Source organism: Coturnix japonica, chromosome 26 (assembly GCF_001577835.2).
Source record: "Coturnix japonica isolate 7356 chromosome 26, Coturnix japonica 2.1, whole genome shotgun sequence".
Classification (NCBI taxonomy): Eukaryota; Metazoa; Chordata; class Aves; order Galliformes; family Phasianidae; genus Coturnix; species Coturnix japonica.
The window spans coordinates 2,675,757-2,695,211 of record NC_029541.1 but is presented as its reverse complement, the minus strand read 5'-3'; the positions used below and the strand labels follow the sequence as shown (position 1 = coordinate 2,695,211).

Genomic DNA, 19,455 nt, shown 5'->3' with positions numbered 1-19,455 from the left:
TCAAATGACGTTATTTCCACATTGTAAGAACTGAAGAGGTGAAAATCTGCTGTCAGACAGGGAAGGTGAACCTTCACACCCAGCAGCTCCTCAAATCCAGGCAGCCTGACACCTTCCCCACACCCTCACTCACACCAGTACTTTTCCAGCACAAAGCAGCGGGTGAGTGGGAGCACAAAGCGCAGCCCAGCCCTTATCTCCCCACCCCATGGGAATAAGCCTCAGTGCTTTCGAGGCTGTAGAGAAGCACAGCTTTTGTCCCTGTCCCACATCCTTAACTGCCCACAATCTGGAAATCAAAGCAGTTCTCTTCCCCTCTGCCCCCCAGGAGCAGCTATGAACAAGGCAGTGATTCAAGGCACAGGGATCAGGTGTTGCAGGTGGGCCAGCAGGACACTGGTAGAGTGTATGAGATTAGTATAATACTTACCCATGTCTTAAGGGTTTGGTAAATGCACATTGATCTGCATTGGCTTGTGGAGCCACTGCTGCTCCTCCACTGCTTCAGTCACCTGCATTAGCTTAGCACAGACACCCACCCTGAAACCCACCCTCAAGGATACTTCTGCTCACCCAAAGGCAGATCAGCCTGGTGCTTGATGGAGCTGCTTTGGAGCAGCACGCTGTTGCAGCTTTGCCCTTCTGATAGCTGTTTTCCCCACAGACAGACAGGAGAAATCAAATTTTACACGACTTATCCACACTAAGCTTGCATCAAGAGACAAACACATCCCAGCGTACTTGTAAAGAACTCAAAGCAACTCTTTTTACAGCTTAATATGCTCACTCTGCTCGTCCAAAATCAATTACAGAAGCATTTTTGCAAGATGATAGCATTATTTTGCTCTCTCCTGCAAGCATAATTCTAAAAACATTATACGTGCTTACACTGAAAATTAACTCCTTACTGTGAAATAGAACTGCTCTGTCTCCTGCTGGTTGGCTCGTCGCTTGGCAATGCTTGGTTTGCTCATGAAGGTTTCTGATACAGTGGATTTAACAGACTCCATAGAGTTGCTGTACTGAAAGCAGTCGGAGACATCAAAGTCCTCTATTGTGACTATGTCCTGGATTGTCTGCAGTGTAGCTTCCATGGTCTTCTTCACCTGTGCAGAAAGAATAAGAGAAAATGCTTGAGAAAATGGAGCTAAGTTGCAAGTGGGGAAACAAAGGAAGAATTCATGTTACTGCAGAGCATTTTTACTAATAAACAAGTATTACTCGTTCCATGTGAGCTGTAAGTGAGGCACAAGTTCTGCTTATTAACACTGTCCCTACAAATGAAGGCTTGGTGCATGCTGAGCATACAGCCAGACAAGGGCTGTAACCTTACAGGCTGAGGTGAGGAAGGGAAGCAGAGAAATTTAACCTCAAAGCAAGGAGTGCTGGAAGAAAGAAATAAACATCTTACTTCTGTAATTACATCTACTGGGTGTAACAGAAACGTGAGATTACAAAAAGGCTTTGCTGCACTGCAAATCTTTGCTGAGGGCCAGAAGCAGCCTGTTAAGACAAAAAGGGGTTGCCAACTTTGCCCAAGAGCTCTCCTCATCCTAGAGGACCAATTAAACCTAAATTAGCTCTTATCTCCTGTTATTCACTGACCTCAACCTTGAAGCATTAAGTTTAGCTTTTCACCCTAACTGTCCAAACACAGTTTTTGCAACAAAACCTCTTCTACTAAGTTAAGGATGGGGAAAAAATGGATGAGTGTGTATTTTAATGGCTCCCCTCCATGCACTCAGCCTTAATGCAAAGTCACAACCTAACATAGCGCTGCCTTATTCTTCAATTTTACTAGAAATCTCCATAGAGGAGGAGCACAACTCCATTCTTCCTTAATTAGCTGCCACCGCCCTTTGGAAACAGTAAGAGGGTTGCTGATTTGGGTCAATTAACTCACCTCTTCATTTTCTATCTTCAGTGTAGATAACCTGGACTGCAGCTGCTGGCACCTCTGCACTAACTCACTCTGCACCGGCTGCTGGGCACACAGCTGGGACTCCTGGAAGGAAAGCAGCACTGATTACAGAAAAACCACCATCAACAATAGTTTAATTACCCCATTATTATTATTAACACCCCATAAAATGCCTCATCTTGAACCTTTATCAGCTGCCAACTTCAATCAGAAAAGAGCTTCCTACCAAATTCCAGTCCACTCCTCCATTGTCCCAAAGTTAATGAGAATGTGAACATCCATAATTAACTAGAAAAAAATAGCTGGTTTAAGTGATGTGAAGTAGTTCTATCTTCTGGAAGCCTGGAGGTGCTTTATCACAGCTGTTAGGCTGCATCACAACCCAAACCCCCCCCCGTCCAAGGAGAAGTGGATGAGCTTGTACCTGTCACACCATGAACTGGGTTCTATGAGCAGAGCATCCCATGCACAACAGGCACAGGGCACACACAGGGCAGGCTGCTTAATCAACCCAGGGGAGTTTATACAGAAAAGAACTAGTCAGGCACCTGTGGAAAATGCCAGAACTGTGGATTGCCTTGTGCAGTTAATAATTAGTCTGAAATTACAGCATGAGGCAGGAAAACACTGCTCTCACTGTATATGGTTCTTTCTAAAGGCAGACAACGCAACTGGAGTTTTATTAATGCACGTATACAATCGTGCAGTTCATCTGGCATGAGCAGGACCACTTCTGCATCTTTCACATTCATCTGGCCTCGAGAAGGGCTGTGATAAATGATTCTGTCAACGTGAGCTGGTAGCAATGAAAGCGTGCAGGCTGTTCTTCCTCCTCCTCCTATCTCACAGCTACTCTCAATGCATGGGAAAACCAAGAAAGGTCATTTGCAGTCTGAGGGACTCCCTTCAGAAGGCTCCTCCTCATCTCTGCCTTAAGCAGTGACTGCATTTCTTGGAACAAAAGATGAGGCATGAGGCCTTCCCTGCAGTTTTTTTACTGACTATTCAAGAGAGGAATCTAGAACTCAAACTAACTGACCTAAAGTAATATATAATACATGCTCCTATTTATGTTTGTGAGCTGGTTTCTGCTTATGTGATTTAAACAGCTCCCAGCCACGTACCTGTGCAAGCTTGATGAACCTGTAAAGAGAGATTTTCAGTGCCAAAGCTGAAAATCCTTTGGCTGCTTTTGTCTCACAGTGAACAAGCACAAAGCAACATTATAAACTGCTTCTGCTCTAAGATTACACACCCACACGTCCCCCCAAAAACAGCATTTACACCTTTTATCTGTTGCCCTTTCTGAGGCATTTGTGGGTTGCTGGAAATCAGGCTGGGTCATAGTGATAGCTGCTGAACACTGACTGGCTGTGAAGCTTTAAGTTATGGGGATTACTGACACAGACAGAAAAATAATAGTAGTAATTAAAAGCAGACAAACATTGCTTCTGGGAAACCACCGCTCTGTTTCAAAGGTCTCTGCAGACACATCACCTGCTACAAAGGGATTCATGAGACCAGAAGCTCAACCCAGTTTTACCCAAATTGGAGAAGGTGGGAAGGCATCCAGGAGATGGTCATCTCACTCCTCTGGGAGCCCCATGGCACAACACTTACTTAAAAGCAGTATAAAAGCTGCTTTATCTACCCAGCAGGCTGACTGATACCTTGGCAGCACATGCCCAGGTATTATGCTTTCATCTTTTAACCCACATAAGCTATCTCCTTTCATCTTCTTCATAATGCCAACAGTAAAACTAAGCAGCTCCATGAATCGCCAGAGATGAGATCACCAAACACATCAACAGAAGCCCTCTTATGGAGCACAGAACGAGTATTTCTTTCAGATCACACTTCAGATCTCTAACCAGAGCCTGTCTCAGGGTGCAGGAATTAACAGCGGCCTAAAGAACAGGTTAGTGTACACAGAAAACATGCTCTTAGTACTCTAATTAAGCACTTCAACCTTCAGGAGCTGTGACAATGCAGAAGTGAGGGTCGCTTGCATTCAGGCATCCATCCCATCACTTCTTATCTTCACACCAGCTCCCTTTTGCAAAGCTCCCCTCTGCCTCCCAAAAATAGAGGCCAACAGGTGGCCTTCCAACAGCTCCATCTATCAAAGATGAAGGAAGCAGACAGGCAGAGCTGGAGCAGCAACACAGACTGACCATGTCACCCATATGCGGCTGAAACTCGAACTTCATGGGCGGACAGAAGACATTGTTGTACATCTCCATCAGGCGCTGCTTATCACTGTTGGCATCCAGGTTCTCAACAGCATTTTCAATGGCATCCAGACCCTCGTGCTTGGATTGCTCCAGGTTTAGCTCAGCAGACAAGAATGTCCTGAGGGCTCTATTGAGGCTAGCGTGGTATCCCAGGTCACAACACTGCTGGAAAAACACACAATTCCATAAGTGAATAAGAGAAGACAATCTGAAACTGAAGTTAAAATGTGTCTGAGGCTGTAAGTCATAGAAACAGCTGACAAACTGGTTATTTTATCATCTTCTGAGGACCAGAGCTGTCTCCCAGCCCACGGATCATAGAGGCATCCTGACTTGAGGTCTGGAATTGTCTCTATACCAATCTCTGAGCCCATAATCCCATAGAAATGTCCACATTGTGTTCTAGTTATTCTCCAAGACAAGCACATCTTTAAGTATTTTAACAGCCAGGGGAGCTCACGTGGAGCACCAGAGACCCCATTTCATTCTGTTTAGAAGATGAACACCCTAGAAATGGTACATTCCAACATACAACAGCAACTCTTCTACCAACTCTAACTTTTCTTCCAGGCCCACTGAGAACACTCCAAAACCCTCCAGTAAATTTATTCTCAACACAAGGAAAACAATGCACTGAAGTCCTACTGGGAAAGAAAAAACACAAAGCACAGGATTTGCATCATCTGCAAGGATAGATCTGCATCTAAATTATTCCATCCAGGATACAGAAAGCTGCTCAACTTGGTGTACTCCAGGGAGCAAGAACACAACCTGTACAACCACAGGCAGATAGAAGGGAGCAGTGCAAAAGCCAGCAGTGGTTGGCAGGGCTGACTTCATCGCTGGGGTGAAATAAGAGCAAAAATGCTCATGCAGAGAGCGGTCACGGTCAAGAATTTCCTGGCTGCTGCCGACATGAAGATGATGTCACTGGAAGACAATCAAGCAGCTTCATCTCCACCACGGCTGCACAGCCAAGTATTCACGTATTGTGAGGGAGAAAGGAGCTTTTCATGAAAAAGCCCAGACTTTTCAGGCATCTAATAAAGTGAGTGAGAAAGGAGTTCACCTTCTTGGAATTACAAGCAAGATTACACATGCTAGAAGGATATCCAAAAAGAAAGAAAGAAAGAGACCATCTGCTTGATTGCTGCGCTGCTCTGTAAGCAAAATTGAGATGAAATCTCCTCCTCACCCATCATTTGGGTCTCATCACTGTCATTGTGCATGAAAAAAGAGAGGAAAAAGAGGAAAAAAAGGAAGGGGTGGAGGGAGAAAGAAGGGAGCCGCTGACTGGGGGCCCATTCCCTGCTCTCCCAGGATTTGCCACCAGCAGTGCCTCACTTCTGTGCCAACCAGCTGCAGCAGTCACAGGGCCTTGCAAAAAGAGCAGATCTTACAGTTAGGCTGGAGGCAGATAATTAACACGGAAACAACAGAAAACAGCCCTAAAAGATGCTTGAATGAGAATTTGCACGTGCTGGGGAAAAGCAGCCGTTCAAAAGCCCAGTTCTCTGGCACATACACATGTGATTCTGCCATGCCTGGTGCAGTTCATAGAGCCAACCCATGATAAGCCAATGTGCAGCCACACAAGAATGGGTTCATGGCACACAGGAGCAGCCCATCCTTCCTGCAAGCAGAGCAGAGATGCTCAAAAGGAACCACAGGGACTGCAAAGTCAAATGAGAGTTAATATTTCATGGCCCACCTCACAGAGTAGCAAAGCCACATTAAGATGCCAAAGGGTTTTAGCTTTAGTTTATTGAAGCTTGTGACAGAAAACGTTTTTCAGCCCACTCCCTCACTTGGCTGTCTCTGGAAGTCCAGCACACCCTATTTATGAACGTATCTTTCTTGCCATCCCTCTGCTAGGTTACATAAATGTTTGATGGAATCGTTCTCCGAGGAAATCAATTTTTTATAAGAATTTAATGATAACTCATTCACATTCACTTCCCGACATGACAGCTGATTAACCCTTCTCCAGTCAGAGGCTTTCTGCCTCAAAGCAGAAGAGTCGAGGACAGAGTTAAGAGCCCTCTGTCTCAAAGCACCATCTCCATTTGGAAGGGGGAAGAAGGAATTCCATGAGCAAACAGCATAAAATCAGCTTTAGGACTTGTATACCCCATGCATTTTAATAGACACTCTGTCCCAGTGACCTCTCCAGAAACAGGAGGTATTCATTAATATCTCTTCCCCATTACTGTAATGTTTCATTAGCATCAAAGAAGCGCCTCTGTCCCCAAAGTCGGGAGACTCAGAGCTCTGCCAGCTTATTGCTTTTAACTCACACTGTAGAAGCAATGTGCTGTTGTCATTCTGTGAACATGGGTCTGTGCTGTACAAACACGACGAGTTTAAAGCCATTTGGCTGAACAGAATTTTGTTTGTAACTTTGAAGATTGCTTCTCTATTATGCTTGAAGCCGCTGTATCAAACGATTAGATCAAGGAAAAGAATTAAGAGCTGACTTTAAAAAACATCTCTATTTCACTCAGATGCTTCTGATAAACATCACTGGCTCTCGTTGTCAATTTTTGGCCCTTCAGATCAAAGCATCAGTAGACCCACATTCGCTGTGTCTTAGCAATGAGATACCTGGGAGCACAGGAGATGCAATTCAGTTACGCTCCATATCTTCCTGTGCCTTCTGTAAACACAGCAGATAACGCTTTTCTTTTAAAGATTCTGAGAGCTTGTGATGCTCTGTTGAGGGAGGGGAGGGAGGTTAGCAGGGACATAGAACCGCTCTGAGCCACAACAGCTGCCATTTAGGAGCAGTGACAGATCAGTGCACTGCAGTGTGTGGGTTCTGCTCCTGCACCGCTGCCTGCAGTGCCCCCAGGGAAGGCTGAGAGCACCCAGTGAGAAGAGCGTTTCTATCCAAGCTGGGTAACCTATATCTGTCAACAAACCACTTTAGATCTCAGGTCTGGGTTAAAATTTGTCTGGGGTTTATGAAATCCAAACCAATTCCTTCCTATGTGATCCATGAAAACACACCAAGCGCAGGCTGATAGCAGGCAACTGAATCAAGCTCATCTGCAATATCTGGGGGAGGACTGAGAAGATTTCCAAAACAAACATTACAAAACATGGTATTTTGAAATAACAGCGTTTCTCAAAGCTATTAACACAGACAGGCCTGTCTTCCAAAGGAGGGATCTAAAATAATCATCTAAATAGCTAATAAGTGCCTACGTGCACCTTGTGTGATTTTACAGTCAGCTGAATAGGTGTATGATAATACACTGTTAGGTGCTGTGCAGTCGGCTGATTAACAGCATCCAGTGACCTTCATTGCCTGTAACAAGACATTTCTGCTAGTTATCCACCCACCTACAAAGAAAGCTCCCTCTATAACAGTGTCCTGAACAGGGACTGCAGTGGGCTGTGCCTGGGGGACATAGGAAGACCCAGCAGAAGTCACAGACCCAGACATGACACACTGAGTACATTTGGTACTCCAGCTGTGCACGCTGAAGCAGAACAGTTGTGTGTTTGTAAGAAATGCTGGGATTCCTAACCGGCTTTCAAGGGTTTTCAAAGAGGAGAGGTTAATTTTCTTGCTGTGCATCTTACCAAGAGCAGAACTAAGGCCCCTGGAATGTTGAGGGCTTTCACTTGGCTCCAGAGCAAAGTCTGGGGGCAGCTGGGGAACCGGCTCCTTTCACACCATCCAGAACTGCTCTGACAGTGCTCTGCAGTCCCACGGACAGGAGGAACACATCAGGCTCTGGTGGATGGGGGTATCTGAGAACAGAAGCTCTGAATGGCACGGACATCCCTCTCTGTCAGACACGCTACCCAAAGCATTTGTTTGAAATGGATGGAATTCTTCAGAAACAAGTTCAAATGGCTTTTAGGAAACGCTCCTGCCCTTGATTTCCTTCACCAGCTGCCATACCGATTTTACAGTTCACTCTCCCCTGTTATAAAAACACACTTCTAAGCTGAGGGTTTGCTTAAAATAGCAAACAAAAGTCACACTGAAACCATTTCATTTTAACTAAGTGACTTTGTCTTCTACACATTTCCATGCCAGGTGTATTGTGTGAGCTTCTACCTGTGTAACAGACTGACTAAAACACGTAAGGAAAGCTCACTGAACAGATTAATGATTGGTTATTGTGGCTGTAACTGCCATCACTCTACAGCTGTGCAGATATTGCCAGCTGTGTATATACAGCGTTGAAGGAAGAGGGGCACACATGAGGGTTAACAGCAATGATATTCACCATAAGCACCCGAGCAGCAGCACTTACATCAATGAGATCAGACAGGTCATGAATGTAATACTTGAAGACAGATGCGTTGGTTGCTTCTAGAGCCAGCAGATACTCATTTCTTGCCTTAATAGCCTTCAGCCTATTTTCTGTGTACTTTGCTTGGCGCTGGAAGAAAAAACAACAGAGTGTGTTCTAAAAAGAGGTGCAGCAGCAACAGGAGCGTTCTTAGTAACACCAACCAGAGCGAGGACACCGAGCGCATCTCACCCTGCTCACACATTGTTGTTCACTTGGGCTGCACCCAAATCAATCCCAAAATAACACTGCACCTTCTGCTGCCTCAAAACTCAGTGCTGAGCTACCACCTGCCTGGCCAACTGCAAGGCACCTGCTCTGCCTGCAAGTCACCTTGGGAGCGCATGCTTCCCTGTACACAGGTCAGGCATTAAGCTGGCATGAATAAACAAAAGAGACAGCCCCAAACCTTGCACACAACACGTTCATCGTGGCTTCCAAGCGAGCAGCTGTTACTTTCATACTCTGACCCCTGTTTTAACATCTGAGCCCCCTGTGCTGAGCTCCTACAAAGGCCTCCTCCTCAGACACATTACACAAGCAGCAGCAGTGCAGTGGAAGTACCTTCTCCTTCATCTTCTCTATTTTCTTGACAGAGCTCCGCCGAACGTGTTTCTCTTCAAACTTGACGTTGGAAGTTGAGTCGGGGGAACGCGGCGTCTGCTTTTCCTCTTGTTTCACTGACTTCCCAATCTGCTTTTCTTCCTGCTTCTCTGCCTCTTTCAGTTTGCTCTGAGCGCTAATGCTGTCAGCGTTGTACATGTGGTAGGTTTTCATAACCTGCAAGGGATGATACACAAGAGTTGCAGTGCATCACATTGGATTTGCTCAAGAAGAAAGCAAGCTTACCTAACCAGCACCAGTAACCAGGCACACAGGCATCCTTGCCTTCCACTGATCTGCATGGCCAAACCCTAGGGCAGAATGGTTTACATCAAACTGGAAAGCATCACAAGCAAGGAAGGAAGAAGTTATATGCCACAACATGAGAATGCTTGTTGAACGTGGTCAAAATGGCATGTTCCTTTAATGTAACTACGTTATGATAGCTGGCCATCGTGTTTAATTAATGGCCAAGTACCACACTTGGCCAGCAACCAGCAGGTCAGACCCGGCTGCTGACTGGGAGTTGGAAGTATGTAAACTGGCAGAATAAGGGGGGAAATTTTGCATCTCGACAAAGCACAACAAAGAAATGGAAGTGTGGCTCTCAGCACAAATCCAAAATCAAAGCAGATTATTCTGCAGCTGCTTCTTTGTTTAACGTTGGCACGCGCCTTCTCGTACAATCCAATAACCCCCCCCAACCCCCCAAAAAAAAGGACTAAATTCAGCCTCCTTACTATTCAAAGAGAATTACACGCCAAGGCTCAGAAATGATGGCTTTTCATCACCAGGTAGGGGCTGCAAAGGGATGTTATCAGTCATTCCTCGGGGTGAATCAGACGTTTAAACATCACAGGTCTCAAGGAACTGTATGCAAATCTATAGCCTGAACATAACTGCTGCAAAAGCGACTCAAGGTTCAACTTGTTTAAATCTGATTTGATATGAAAAAGCCCTTCTAGCCTTATCTAACGACAATATTAATAAAAGAGTGCAGTTCTTTTGCTCAAGGAGACCTGGAGCTCGCACTGCACAGACATCTTCTATCACAGCTCTTTTATTTATGGATTAAATGAACCGGTCCAGATAAAGATTCCTCAAAACAAGAACAAAACATCCTTGTTTCAAAGGATATTCACATCCAGTTCCGTGTTAAGAAAACAGAACTAAGCCAAAGGGCACAATATACACACTGCCAGTTTTATCCATCATCACAAAGCGATTCATTTCACATATGGACACCAAAACGAGCAGTTCTAATTCTCATTGCGTGCCCCAAACTGCACAGTTGCATAAATAAAGCCCCAAACCTCAGCTCTAATAAATACCCACGTGCAAATCATTTCAAATGGAAACCTATTTATAACTATCCCACCTCAGCCTGAACTGTAACACAGTTCCCTGTAAGTAGGATGCACGCTCCATCTCCACGCAGCAATCAGCAAAGGTTCTCACATACAAAGAGATGTTGTATTTAAACATGAAAGGGACTGTGAATGCAGCCAGTATTAAAGAGAGACTTTCTGAATAATTTACACACACACTTTCAGCTACTGCATACGCTTGGACTATAAAGCAGGCATTTATCATAACAGATGCAAAGCACTCTCTTTTCCTCTGTCACTACGAGTGGAGCTGGCAGAAAGCAAGAGAAGCAGAGAAATGCAGCCCAGTTTTACTGCTTCCATCTTGCTGATGGAGCCACATTGGCAGCCCCAGGCCTGGCAGGGGGTCTCAGCAGATCACCCCTGCTACAAGGGTCAGCAGCATGGGACAGTTCAGAGAGACAACTCACAGGTAGCAGCCCTCTGTACTTTATGTATTTTGATATCATTATGGACATCCATTCTGCCTGAAGACAAAGCTGCTGCTGGTCCTTCAGATACACAACATAGCAAGAGATGAGTCTGTGGGAGTGTTCCTAGCCCTAAGAGCAGCCCCAGAAGTCACAAGTATTGAGTCCAACAGGAAATCTTTTAATACAATCAACCTAAGTGGCAAACGTGGCACACAGAGATGATCTTTTCCTACTTCTTAATGCCTTTCTCTCCCCTCTAAGGCAATATTTGGTTCTGATACTGGAATGAAACAATTCCCTTCTATTTGTTTTGTTGATACGGGCAATTCAAAGGAAGTTCCCCATCACCTTCTAATATTGATATTAATATAGAATTTCATCACATGTGCTGACCTGTGAAATATCCCTGGGTCTTCTTTTGAAGGAATGAGGAAAAGAACACAGAACCTCAGAGTAATGACCCAACATGTCATTAAGAAGCAACAAGAGGCATCAGAGCAATAAAACCATGAGTGGGTTCTGCTTATACAACACAACCCGCTCAGTAACAGCTACCAAAAGGAACAAATTTAATCAAACAACAGGCTCTTCCCCTCATTTATGGGAAAGGAACAGTCCCCAAGCAGTGCATGAACTTGCAATGCCTTGGTGTCTCCAATGGATATACTGAGAAGCACAATGCACAGATGGAGACTATTACTCTAAGGGGAGCTGTGCTGCTGAAAGAGTTGAGGAACAAACCAACACAGCAGGCTCCTCACTGCTGAACTGCATGCCATCCTTTGTATGCTCATTTCCAGATGCAGAGCAGTTAAAACCTCTGTGCTGACCCAATTCAGCAACCTGAATCTGAACAAAGATTTCTGGGAGCTTGAAAATAATTCTAAATCTCTCTTTATAAAAGCAGCGGCAGCTGTGTGTGAAGGTGGGATCTTCAGGAAGCAAAGCCAACACTGACAGAGCTAAAGCAATGTAAAGGCAGACTGAAAACTGAGATTGATGATGCTGTGTTCACTGGTGTACGTTGCTGCCTCCAACCACAAGGACTGCAGGAACTTATCAGCACTGGTGCTCAGACTGTGCTCTAACAGCAGGCCGGGAAAAGCCCAATGCTTCTTCTTTCTGTCTGAAAAGATGCCAAGAAGTGAGTTGGACTTACTGTGTAGAGTTCATTCAGGACCTTTATCAAGTCTTCCTGGAGCTGCAATCCCACTTCCTTACTCTGCAACGAGAACAGAGAAATGAAAGTTAACTGGAGAAGATGGCAGAAAGGCAGAGGAAGCAAGCATGCTCTCCATCTACAAACAATCTAGGCTCAATTAAGTGCTACTACTTATATGAGCAAATCCAGCAGCTGCTCAGCCCAGGAGCAAACCCTTACTGCAGTGTCTGCCAGCTCCTGCTTGATGTAAGCTGCACGCACAGCTAGAAACATTACCAGATCCATTCCCCTGATTTAAGAGGGCAACAGAAACTCTTTGGACCCTGAATTGGAAGCAGCATTGGAGGTGCACAATGGTGCTGTGGGATGCTCCGATCCAACTGGAGTTTGTTCTGACTGTTTGAAAGCCTACACGAGCCCTCCATCTATTTCTGAGCACAGCGTTAATGTCAAATACATCTATTTTTTTAACTACACTGAGTACAATGCCATTTAGCCATAGCAATATAAATCACTCTATCCCAGGGGCACTTGCATTAGCGAGCTGTGCAGTTAAACCTAAGGCTGTACGGCTCCAACCCGCTCCCTCTGCTGCAACAATAGATATAAAAACCTGCAGGTGGACACAAGGGGCCGTCAAACTCGGCTGCCATCCAAACCACCCTGCAGCCAAGCATCAGGTTTTAAGTATATATTTACTTATTTAACTTCCCTGCAAGGCAACAAGCAGCCAATGCTTCTGCGTTGGAGGTGACTGCTGCACAAAGGGCAAACGTATGGCTTCAGCTAAATACAAGAGGAACAGATTCTGGCTTTCTAATACTGAAACGCCCAAAGATTCACCCCTGTGATTACCAAGGGATGGCACCTCTGTATGCAAAGCCCTCTTTGAAGAGGCACTCCTGCACACAGCACAGCATGCAAAGAAGGGTGAAGCCGCCTCCGTAGTGACTTCAGTTGTACTATGAAGCTTTCTTCATTAGAAATGGGATTTCATGCTAAAATCGCTGTGATCTGCATTCTGCAGAGGGGAAGGAGATGCACAGAGGGCTCTGGGAGAGACAAAGCCCACCTGTAAGGCTCTGTGATGCCTGACGTGAAGAACAGATAACTCAGGGCACGCAGACACACCTCTATGCGTTACCTTGTTGGAAGCAAACCAACCCAATCACTGAAGGATGAAGCCATCCCAGTGTTCAGGCTGCACTGCCCTGGCCAGGAGGAGCCCCCAGCAGGGGATGTTTCATGGCAGATCCCAGACACGCAACCCCAGCTGTGCCATCTTTAACCTTTTATAATCTGTCTGCAATTGAATAGCTCTCATCGTTCCGAGGTGCAGGAAGGAAGGACAAAAAACACACTGAATTCCACTTCCTTGGAGGTTTTATAAATGAAAGACATCCGGAACAGCTACTGGAGGAAGTGGGGACAGAACAGATGTCCCTTCACACCAATAGGACTATTCAGATAAAAAACAGATAGATTAAAACAATCTAATAGCTACATTTTACCCACGTTTTCCTACTAATTAGACAGCACAACTGCACCTACTGCCAGCTATTGAAGCAGCAATTCCCCCTCATTACCACTGCCCACAATGGCAGCATTTGCCTGATTGCACCTCCATGCTCCGCAGGTTTTAGGCATACAATATTTGCTGGGTTAAGCAAATTTGATAGGTTCAAGATGATTTATGCCTCCTGACTCAGGAAAAGATTAAGAGACGTAATGCAAACAGACAAACCCACACTTCACCCGTACTTCTGGGCTACGATATCAAGATGGCATTAAGGCATGTGAAAAAATACTGATGGATTAAAAAGCCAAGAGATTATATAATGTAAAATAACCCATCTTTGTACGAGCAGGAGCACAAGTGGGAGCTTGAGTGCTTGTGACACAGGAGCAGCGTGCTCCATTCACTGCATTGCCTGAGCTGCTGCCCTCCTCTCACCAGCTCTTCTCAGCCCATTTGCTCCTTTCTCACATCAAACTGCTGAAGCATCAATTAGGTGAGGTGGAATAAAATGAGTATTTTAACGCACGCTCGGGTTGGAGATGAACGGAAGAAGCGTAGGAGCCGAAACTGTCAAAACACAAAACTCCTTGTGTTTCCAAATGAGCTCTCAAGAAAGAAACTGCTGCACCCTCAGACTGGAAAAAGCCTTCCATTGAGCAGAAGGGAAGAGATCACAGGTGGCACATAAACAAGAGCTAAGCCACGAGCACTTAATGCTTCTCCACACAGATCCCAGAAGCTGAGACAGCAAGGCTGAAGGTTACCAGCAGCACAGCCAAGTTGTTAAGCAAGGTGATGGCAGCAGCTGCTGCCCAGGAGCATCAACCTCCACCAGCATCAGGGTGCTGCTTCCAAACTGCCTTTCTCAAAATACTTTTGCAGCCCTAAGCGTGCACACATACACACATCCATGCACACACAGTCCTTTGTGTGCTGGGGCCGGGATTCCCAGCACACCGTGCCAGCTCCTGAAGGCCTCTTTGTCCATCCCTCCTCCCCTCTAATTCAAGCAAGATGTTTTTGGGATTGACTGCAGCACAGCCTGGCTGTTCCGCATTCCACCCAACATTAACGACTTCAGCTCCCAAATATTTCATGGAGAGGGGGGGGGATGATAAACAAGAGAGCTCAGGAATGCTGTCAGTGTTTCATGCCCTGCATCTCAGCAGCTCCAGATCTGAGATGGGATGGCTGTAGAAGCAGCTGTGAAGCTCACGGATGCTTTCTGAACAGGCTCAGCATGCACACCAAGAGCTGTGATAACACTTATCTCATGCCCTGCACTGAGTGCTGTCAGCCCAGCAGCACTGCAGCCAAACCCATGTGAGCCACAGAGCCCGTCCCCTCACACACTGCTTCTCACATCTCTCAGAACAGAGAAATGCAGCACACAGTAACATTAAGTGCTGCAATGCTTTTTAAATTAGCAGGGGGAGCAGGGAGGTAAAGCCTCACTGAGAGCCCTGATGAGATTTGCAGAGTAGAGAGAGGAACAAAAGGAATCCTACCTTGACATTACACTCAGAGCATTTATCATACCCCAGCTAACATCCACTCATAAAGTTGGTTAACAAGCAGGTAGACCAGGTAGGATTTTCCAAGACCGTACACACAGCACTTAAAATTCACTAACAAAAAGCTTAGAACTCTTTCTAATTACAGCCCCAATAACATGCTTTTCCCATTCTTTTTCAACAGGCCTTGAATTCATTTGCACGCAGCAATAAATGATTTACCATCCTCATGCTCTCACCTAAACAGAAGAGCAACCAGCTGGATGGTATAAGAGCATCCCATGGCCAGCAGCAGCTCGGTCCATCCCTTACCAGCATCACACCCAGCCCACAGGGTTGCACACTCAGCATTGCTCACAACCAACCCAAAAACCCTATGCAAGCCCAATGCAATTTCTTGCACAACTTTATGGATGCAGTGCTCAGCTGTGATCCCACCAAAGGGGAATTCTGCATAGGTTTCTTCTTCCACAGCATCAAACACTCAGAGGAATCCTGAAAAGCTTAGAAAAATGAGATGTGTGCAATACAATGCACAGACATATTTGGAGCAACAGATCATCAGCTTCTCGTTTAATGATCCATTATGCGCTGGTCAGTCTCGTTTAAATTACAGCCGTATTATCGAGTTCTCTCCACCATTTCGCCACTGATTTGCTCCACCGCTATGTCAGTAATAAGGAATTTCTCCCACACAGTGTACAACACTGCGCTTGGAAAAAGCCATTCCGACATCAAACCCCATCACTGCCGCCTCCCACCACACTCTGGGTTGAAGGAATCACTTCCCAACACCCCCACCCCTTTTTCCTGCAGCATTCAGTGCTGATGCTCTGAAATCTGGAGCTTCAGGCACTCCGTTCCAGCAAACCAAGCCATTTTCTGGCTGAGAGCACTCGTTCTTGCTCTGAAGCCAGCAACGCTCTCACTCAAAGGAGCTGAATGGGAAACAGGCTGCAGAAGGTGAGCGGAGCCTCCAGCAAGGAGGGAAGTCCTGCAAAAGACTGCATGTGATCTTGCCACCAAGGGATGCACCCATAGCTGCATGCATTTACATGTGCCTTCCTCAAAGCACTTCAGAACTCAGCCCTTCAGTGCCACCTTTATTCACAGTGATTTACCTTCTCACACTTTTAGATACACCCCAAGCAGTGCCTTTTCCACAGGCTTCCTTTTCCTACACGCAATGTATTTTCAACTGCTTCATATTCCCAGTACCAGTGCAGCAAGCAAGACGCAGCGCAGCTGAAAGTAGGTCAGCTGAAGCAAGGACCCCTTTGGAGAATTAATAATTCCTCTTCCTGATTACTGCAAGGCTTTCCACCGACTCACTGTAGGTTTTTCCATTTCACATCAAAAGCTGCACAGGGCGCAAGAGATAAACTGATTTTCTCCACAATTAAAGGTATTAATCGGGAAGTGAATTTCAAAGAGTCCTTTTGCTTTCTTCTTGTTGGGCTTTCTCCCCCCCTAAATATCCATAAGGGAATGGCAGAGCAAAGGAATGCTACGATGCCACTGCACATCCATAGGGGCAGCAGCACTCAGGGAGCACAGCAGGGTGGTTTTTGGATGGTTAAACTGCAAAAAGATCCATTTAGCAGATAATGAAAGCGAGCGAGACTTCCACAGCCCTCATTTTAAGGAGAGGGGTTTTGCTAAATTGGAATGAAAACTTTCAATTTGCTTCTTGGGAAATCTCAAAGCAGAGAGGGACAAGATGTGGGCACAGCAATGGGGCCGACCTCAGAGCGCTGCCAGCTCCCAGGATAGGAAAGGAAATGGGATGGCAGCACCCTGCCTTAAAATCCCATTGCCTTCCCACAGTGCAGCACTTTGCTCTTCAGGCACTTCCACCAGCTGCTCCTGGGTTTATTTGCACACAAGCATGGTTATTTATTTCATCCTTTCTCCTCCTTTTCCTTTGTTACAGCACAGACTGCACCGAGCTGTGCCCAACCAGCAGCCCAGCACTAAAACACAAAAGCATGTCCTCACTAAAATACCAATACAACACATAGGAAGGAGCACAGTGTTAGAAGAAGCCCTGATGATTTGGTTCCCAGTGCAATTCAAGCCACACTTGCTGCTTCCCCACACCTCCACCACCCACCAAGAACCATTCCCTCCCAGCACAGCCCTTATCACACCCAGCCAGGCCCCTGCAGCCTCAGGGCTGTGTTACAGCTGCACTTACATCCCATAAAAGCTCACTGCTTCTGACAACACAGCAAAGCTCAAGAGTTCAGCAACAAAAGGATCTCAAGCGCATCCCTCTCAGCCCACACATCCCTTCGTGCTCACTTGCTTTATCCTAGCATGATACCAAGCGCTGAGCCTAAAAAGCTTTCAATTATAAATGGCCCAAGAAAAAGATCTCATAGACCTCAGCATTTTACTGCAAGCACTCTCAGGAAACAAAGATCCCAATACCACTATCTCCTCTGCAGTTCATAGCACACACAACCCAGACTGCAAGCAGTTCCTAAACATCACTTACTGCTGCTCCTGCAAGGAGGCTGACACACAAAGCCTCTTAGAAAACTATTTTCCAAACAGATGTAACAAACCCTTCACTCCAGACTTCCAGATGCCAGGAGTCACAACACAGCATTTCCAGACACAGCCGGGCAATTCCTCATTCCAGGTCGTGAAAGTAAGACTGGTGTGAAGTTTGCTACCCAAAATAACATCTGCGGGTCTACTATTAGCATGACATAACACAGCAGCATTACCAACAACAACAAGGACCTCTCAGCTGCGGCAGCATCAGGAAAGCCCAGCTCATCCTGCAGCCAAGCGCTGCTGGAGAGAGCAGAGGACACATGGCTGGCTGCATAGGCTGCAGTTTTGATGGGGAGCTTCCACCTGAATTGCTTCCACCTGTGATGCCTCCTGGGCCAGTCAGCCCTTCACCAGGTGCTCAATCATCAGTTCAAGCTGTGACATAGCAGTTCCCTTACACCTACCTATGCAACTTCTGTACAAGCGATATGCTTCAAGGCTGTTATAAACTGCTCCATTCCACGAGCTGCTGCATCCTGCACTCATCTCTTCTCCCTCCACAAATGACAAAGAGGTCTCAGGGTTAAGAAAGGATGGGAGATGCTAAGGGGGCAGGGAGGAAAAGGTTTTGAGATGCTCTCATCAACACAATTCTAACTCCCATTCAGGCCAGCCTGGTTTCTATCCCCCTTCCTAACCATAACAACCCAAAACACGTACCAAATTTCTCTATTTATCAGCTGTTATCTTAAACCACTGCATGACTGTAGGTGAGACAGGAAGCAGTTTTTGGTTTTAACCACCCAGGACAGGTGGAAGAGCAATGCAATGCAATACTGCTTTGGCCTGCAGCCAGACATGGAGCTGGAATTCAGCAACAAGTGCCCTTTGTTTGCAGAGCTTCCGCTCCGTCTGCAAGAAAGAAACCAAAGTGTTGTTGCTTGTTAATTGGGTTTTTTTCCCCCTATTAGAGTACGTCTGCTCAAACCCAAACAAGACAAGGTAAGATGCTGCTTCTGCGGGGGCTGAAAGTTAAGCTTCAAGCTTCCAGCCAGGCTGCAGAGGTGTCCATTTCCACACATGTCCTTATGAGGCCCTTCCTGAGCCACCCCCTGCTCAAGCACAGCTCCTGTTGAAATTCAGAGCAGAGATTACTTATCCTTTGGAAGGATTAGTGGAATTGAAGAGTGGCTGCCATTCAGTAATCCCGTGTAAGTATCTAATCAACCATAATGTAATTACCAGAAAGTTTTAAAAGGTCAAAAAGGCCTCACTGTGACGTTGCTTGAAAGAGAGAAGGTTCCTCCTCTACTTGGAGGATGTTTAAAACACATATACTAAAGAGAAACAGAATGTGATACATCAATATGTAACCTGTTGTAATCACAACCTGTTACTAGCCATTAAAACCTCAAGGAACAAGTATAGCAATAACACTGAAGGCTGGAACTCTCCTTAACACTGCTACAGCAGAAATAACTCACCCAGAGCACAGCACATTGCAGAGGTGGGCAGCTCAAACTGCAATGCTCTTAATGTGTCAACCAACAGATGGTACAGCCATTGACAAACCTCTACAGAGCCCATACATAACCACTTAATATAGTTTCAGAGTCTCCATATCGTGTTTCTCCAACAGGAAGAAAGGATTCTTAATAGAAGGATACTCCCACAGTCCCACCTTCCTGCTCCAAGTGGAACTCAAAGGGAGAGAAAGGGGAAAACGCCAACATAAGGGACCTCCATTACATCTCCATTATATTACAGTGACAAATCAAGTGCAGTTATCCCCAAAACCAGGTGTTAGATACAATGAACAACAAGATGGGCCAGAAGTAATGTCTCCCACTGTGCATTTTGGAAGGGCTCAACAATAAAGACATGCA

At 45.8% G+C, this 19,455-nt stretch overlaps 1 protein-coding gene across 8 annotated transcripts in view; it reads right to left on the bottom strand.

The window, feature by feature from the left end:
* SRGAP2 (SLIT-ROBO Rho GTPase activating protein 2) overlaps window positions 1-19,455 on the bottom strand; it is a 75,354-nt gene that overhangs the window by 28,681 nt on the left and 27,218 nt on the right. For 6 of the 8 annotated variants that reach the window (XM_015885312.2, XM_015885311.2, XM_015885319.2 and 3 more), the window contains 6 exons: window positions 12,029-12,091; window positions 9,030-9,245; window positions 8,427-8,555; window positions 4,096-4,320; window positions 1,904-2,005; window positions 909-1,106 (listed from right to left, as the gene is read on the bottom strand). In XM_015885312.2, the coding sequence (XP_015740798.1) occupies window positions 909-1,106; window positions 1,904-2,005; window positions 4,096-4,320; window positions 8,427-8,555; window positions 9,030-9,245; window positions 12,029-12,091 (933 nt within the window). Of the gene's footprint in view, window positions 1-908; window positions 1,107-1,903; window positions 2,006-4,095; window positions 4,321-8,426; window positions 8,556-9,029; window positions 9,246-12,028; window positions 12,092-18,033; window positions 19,411-19,455 lie in introns of those variants that run through there. The other 2 variants (XM_015885318.2, XM_015885313.2) reach the window with 2 other exon arrangements.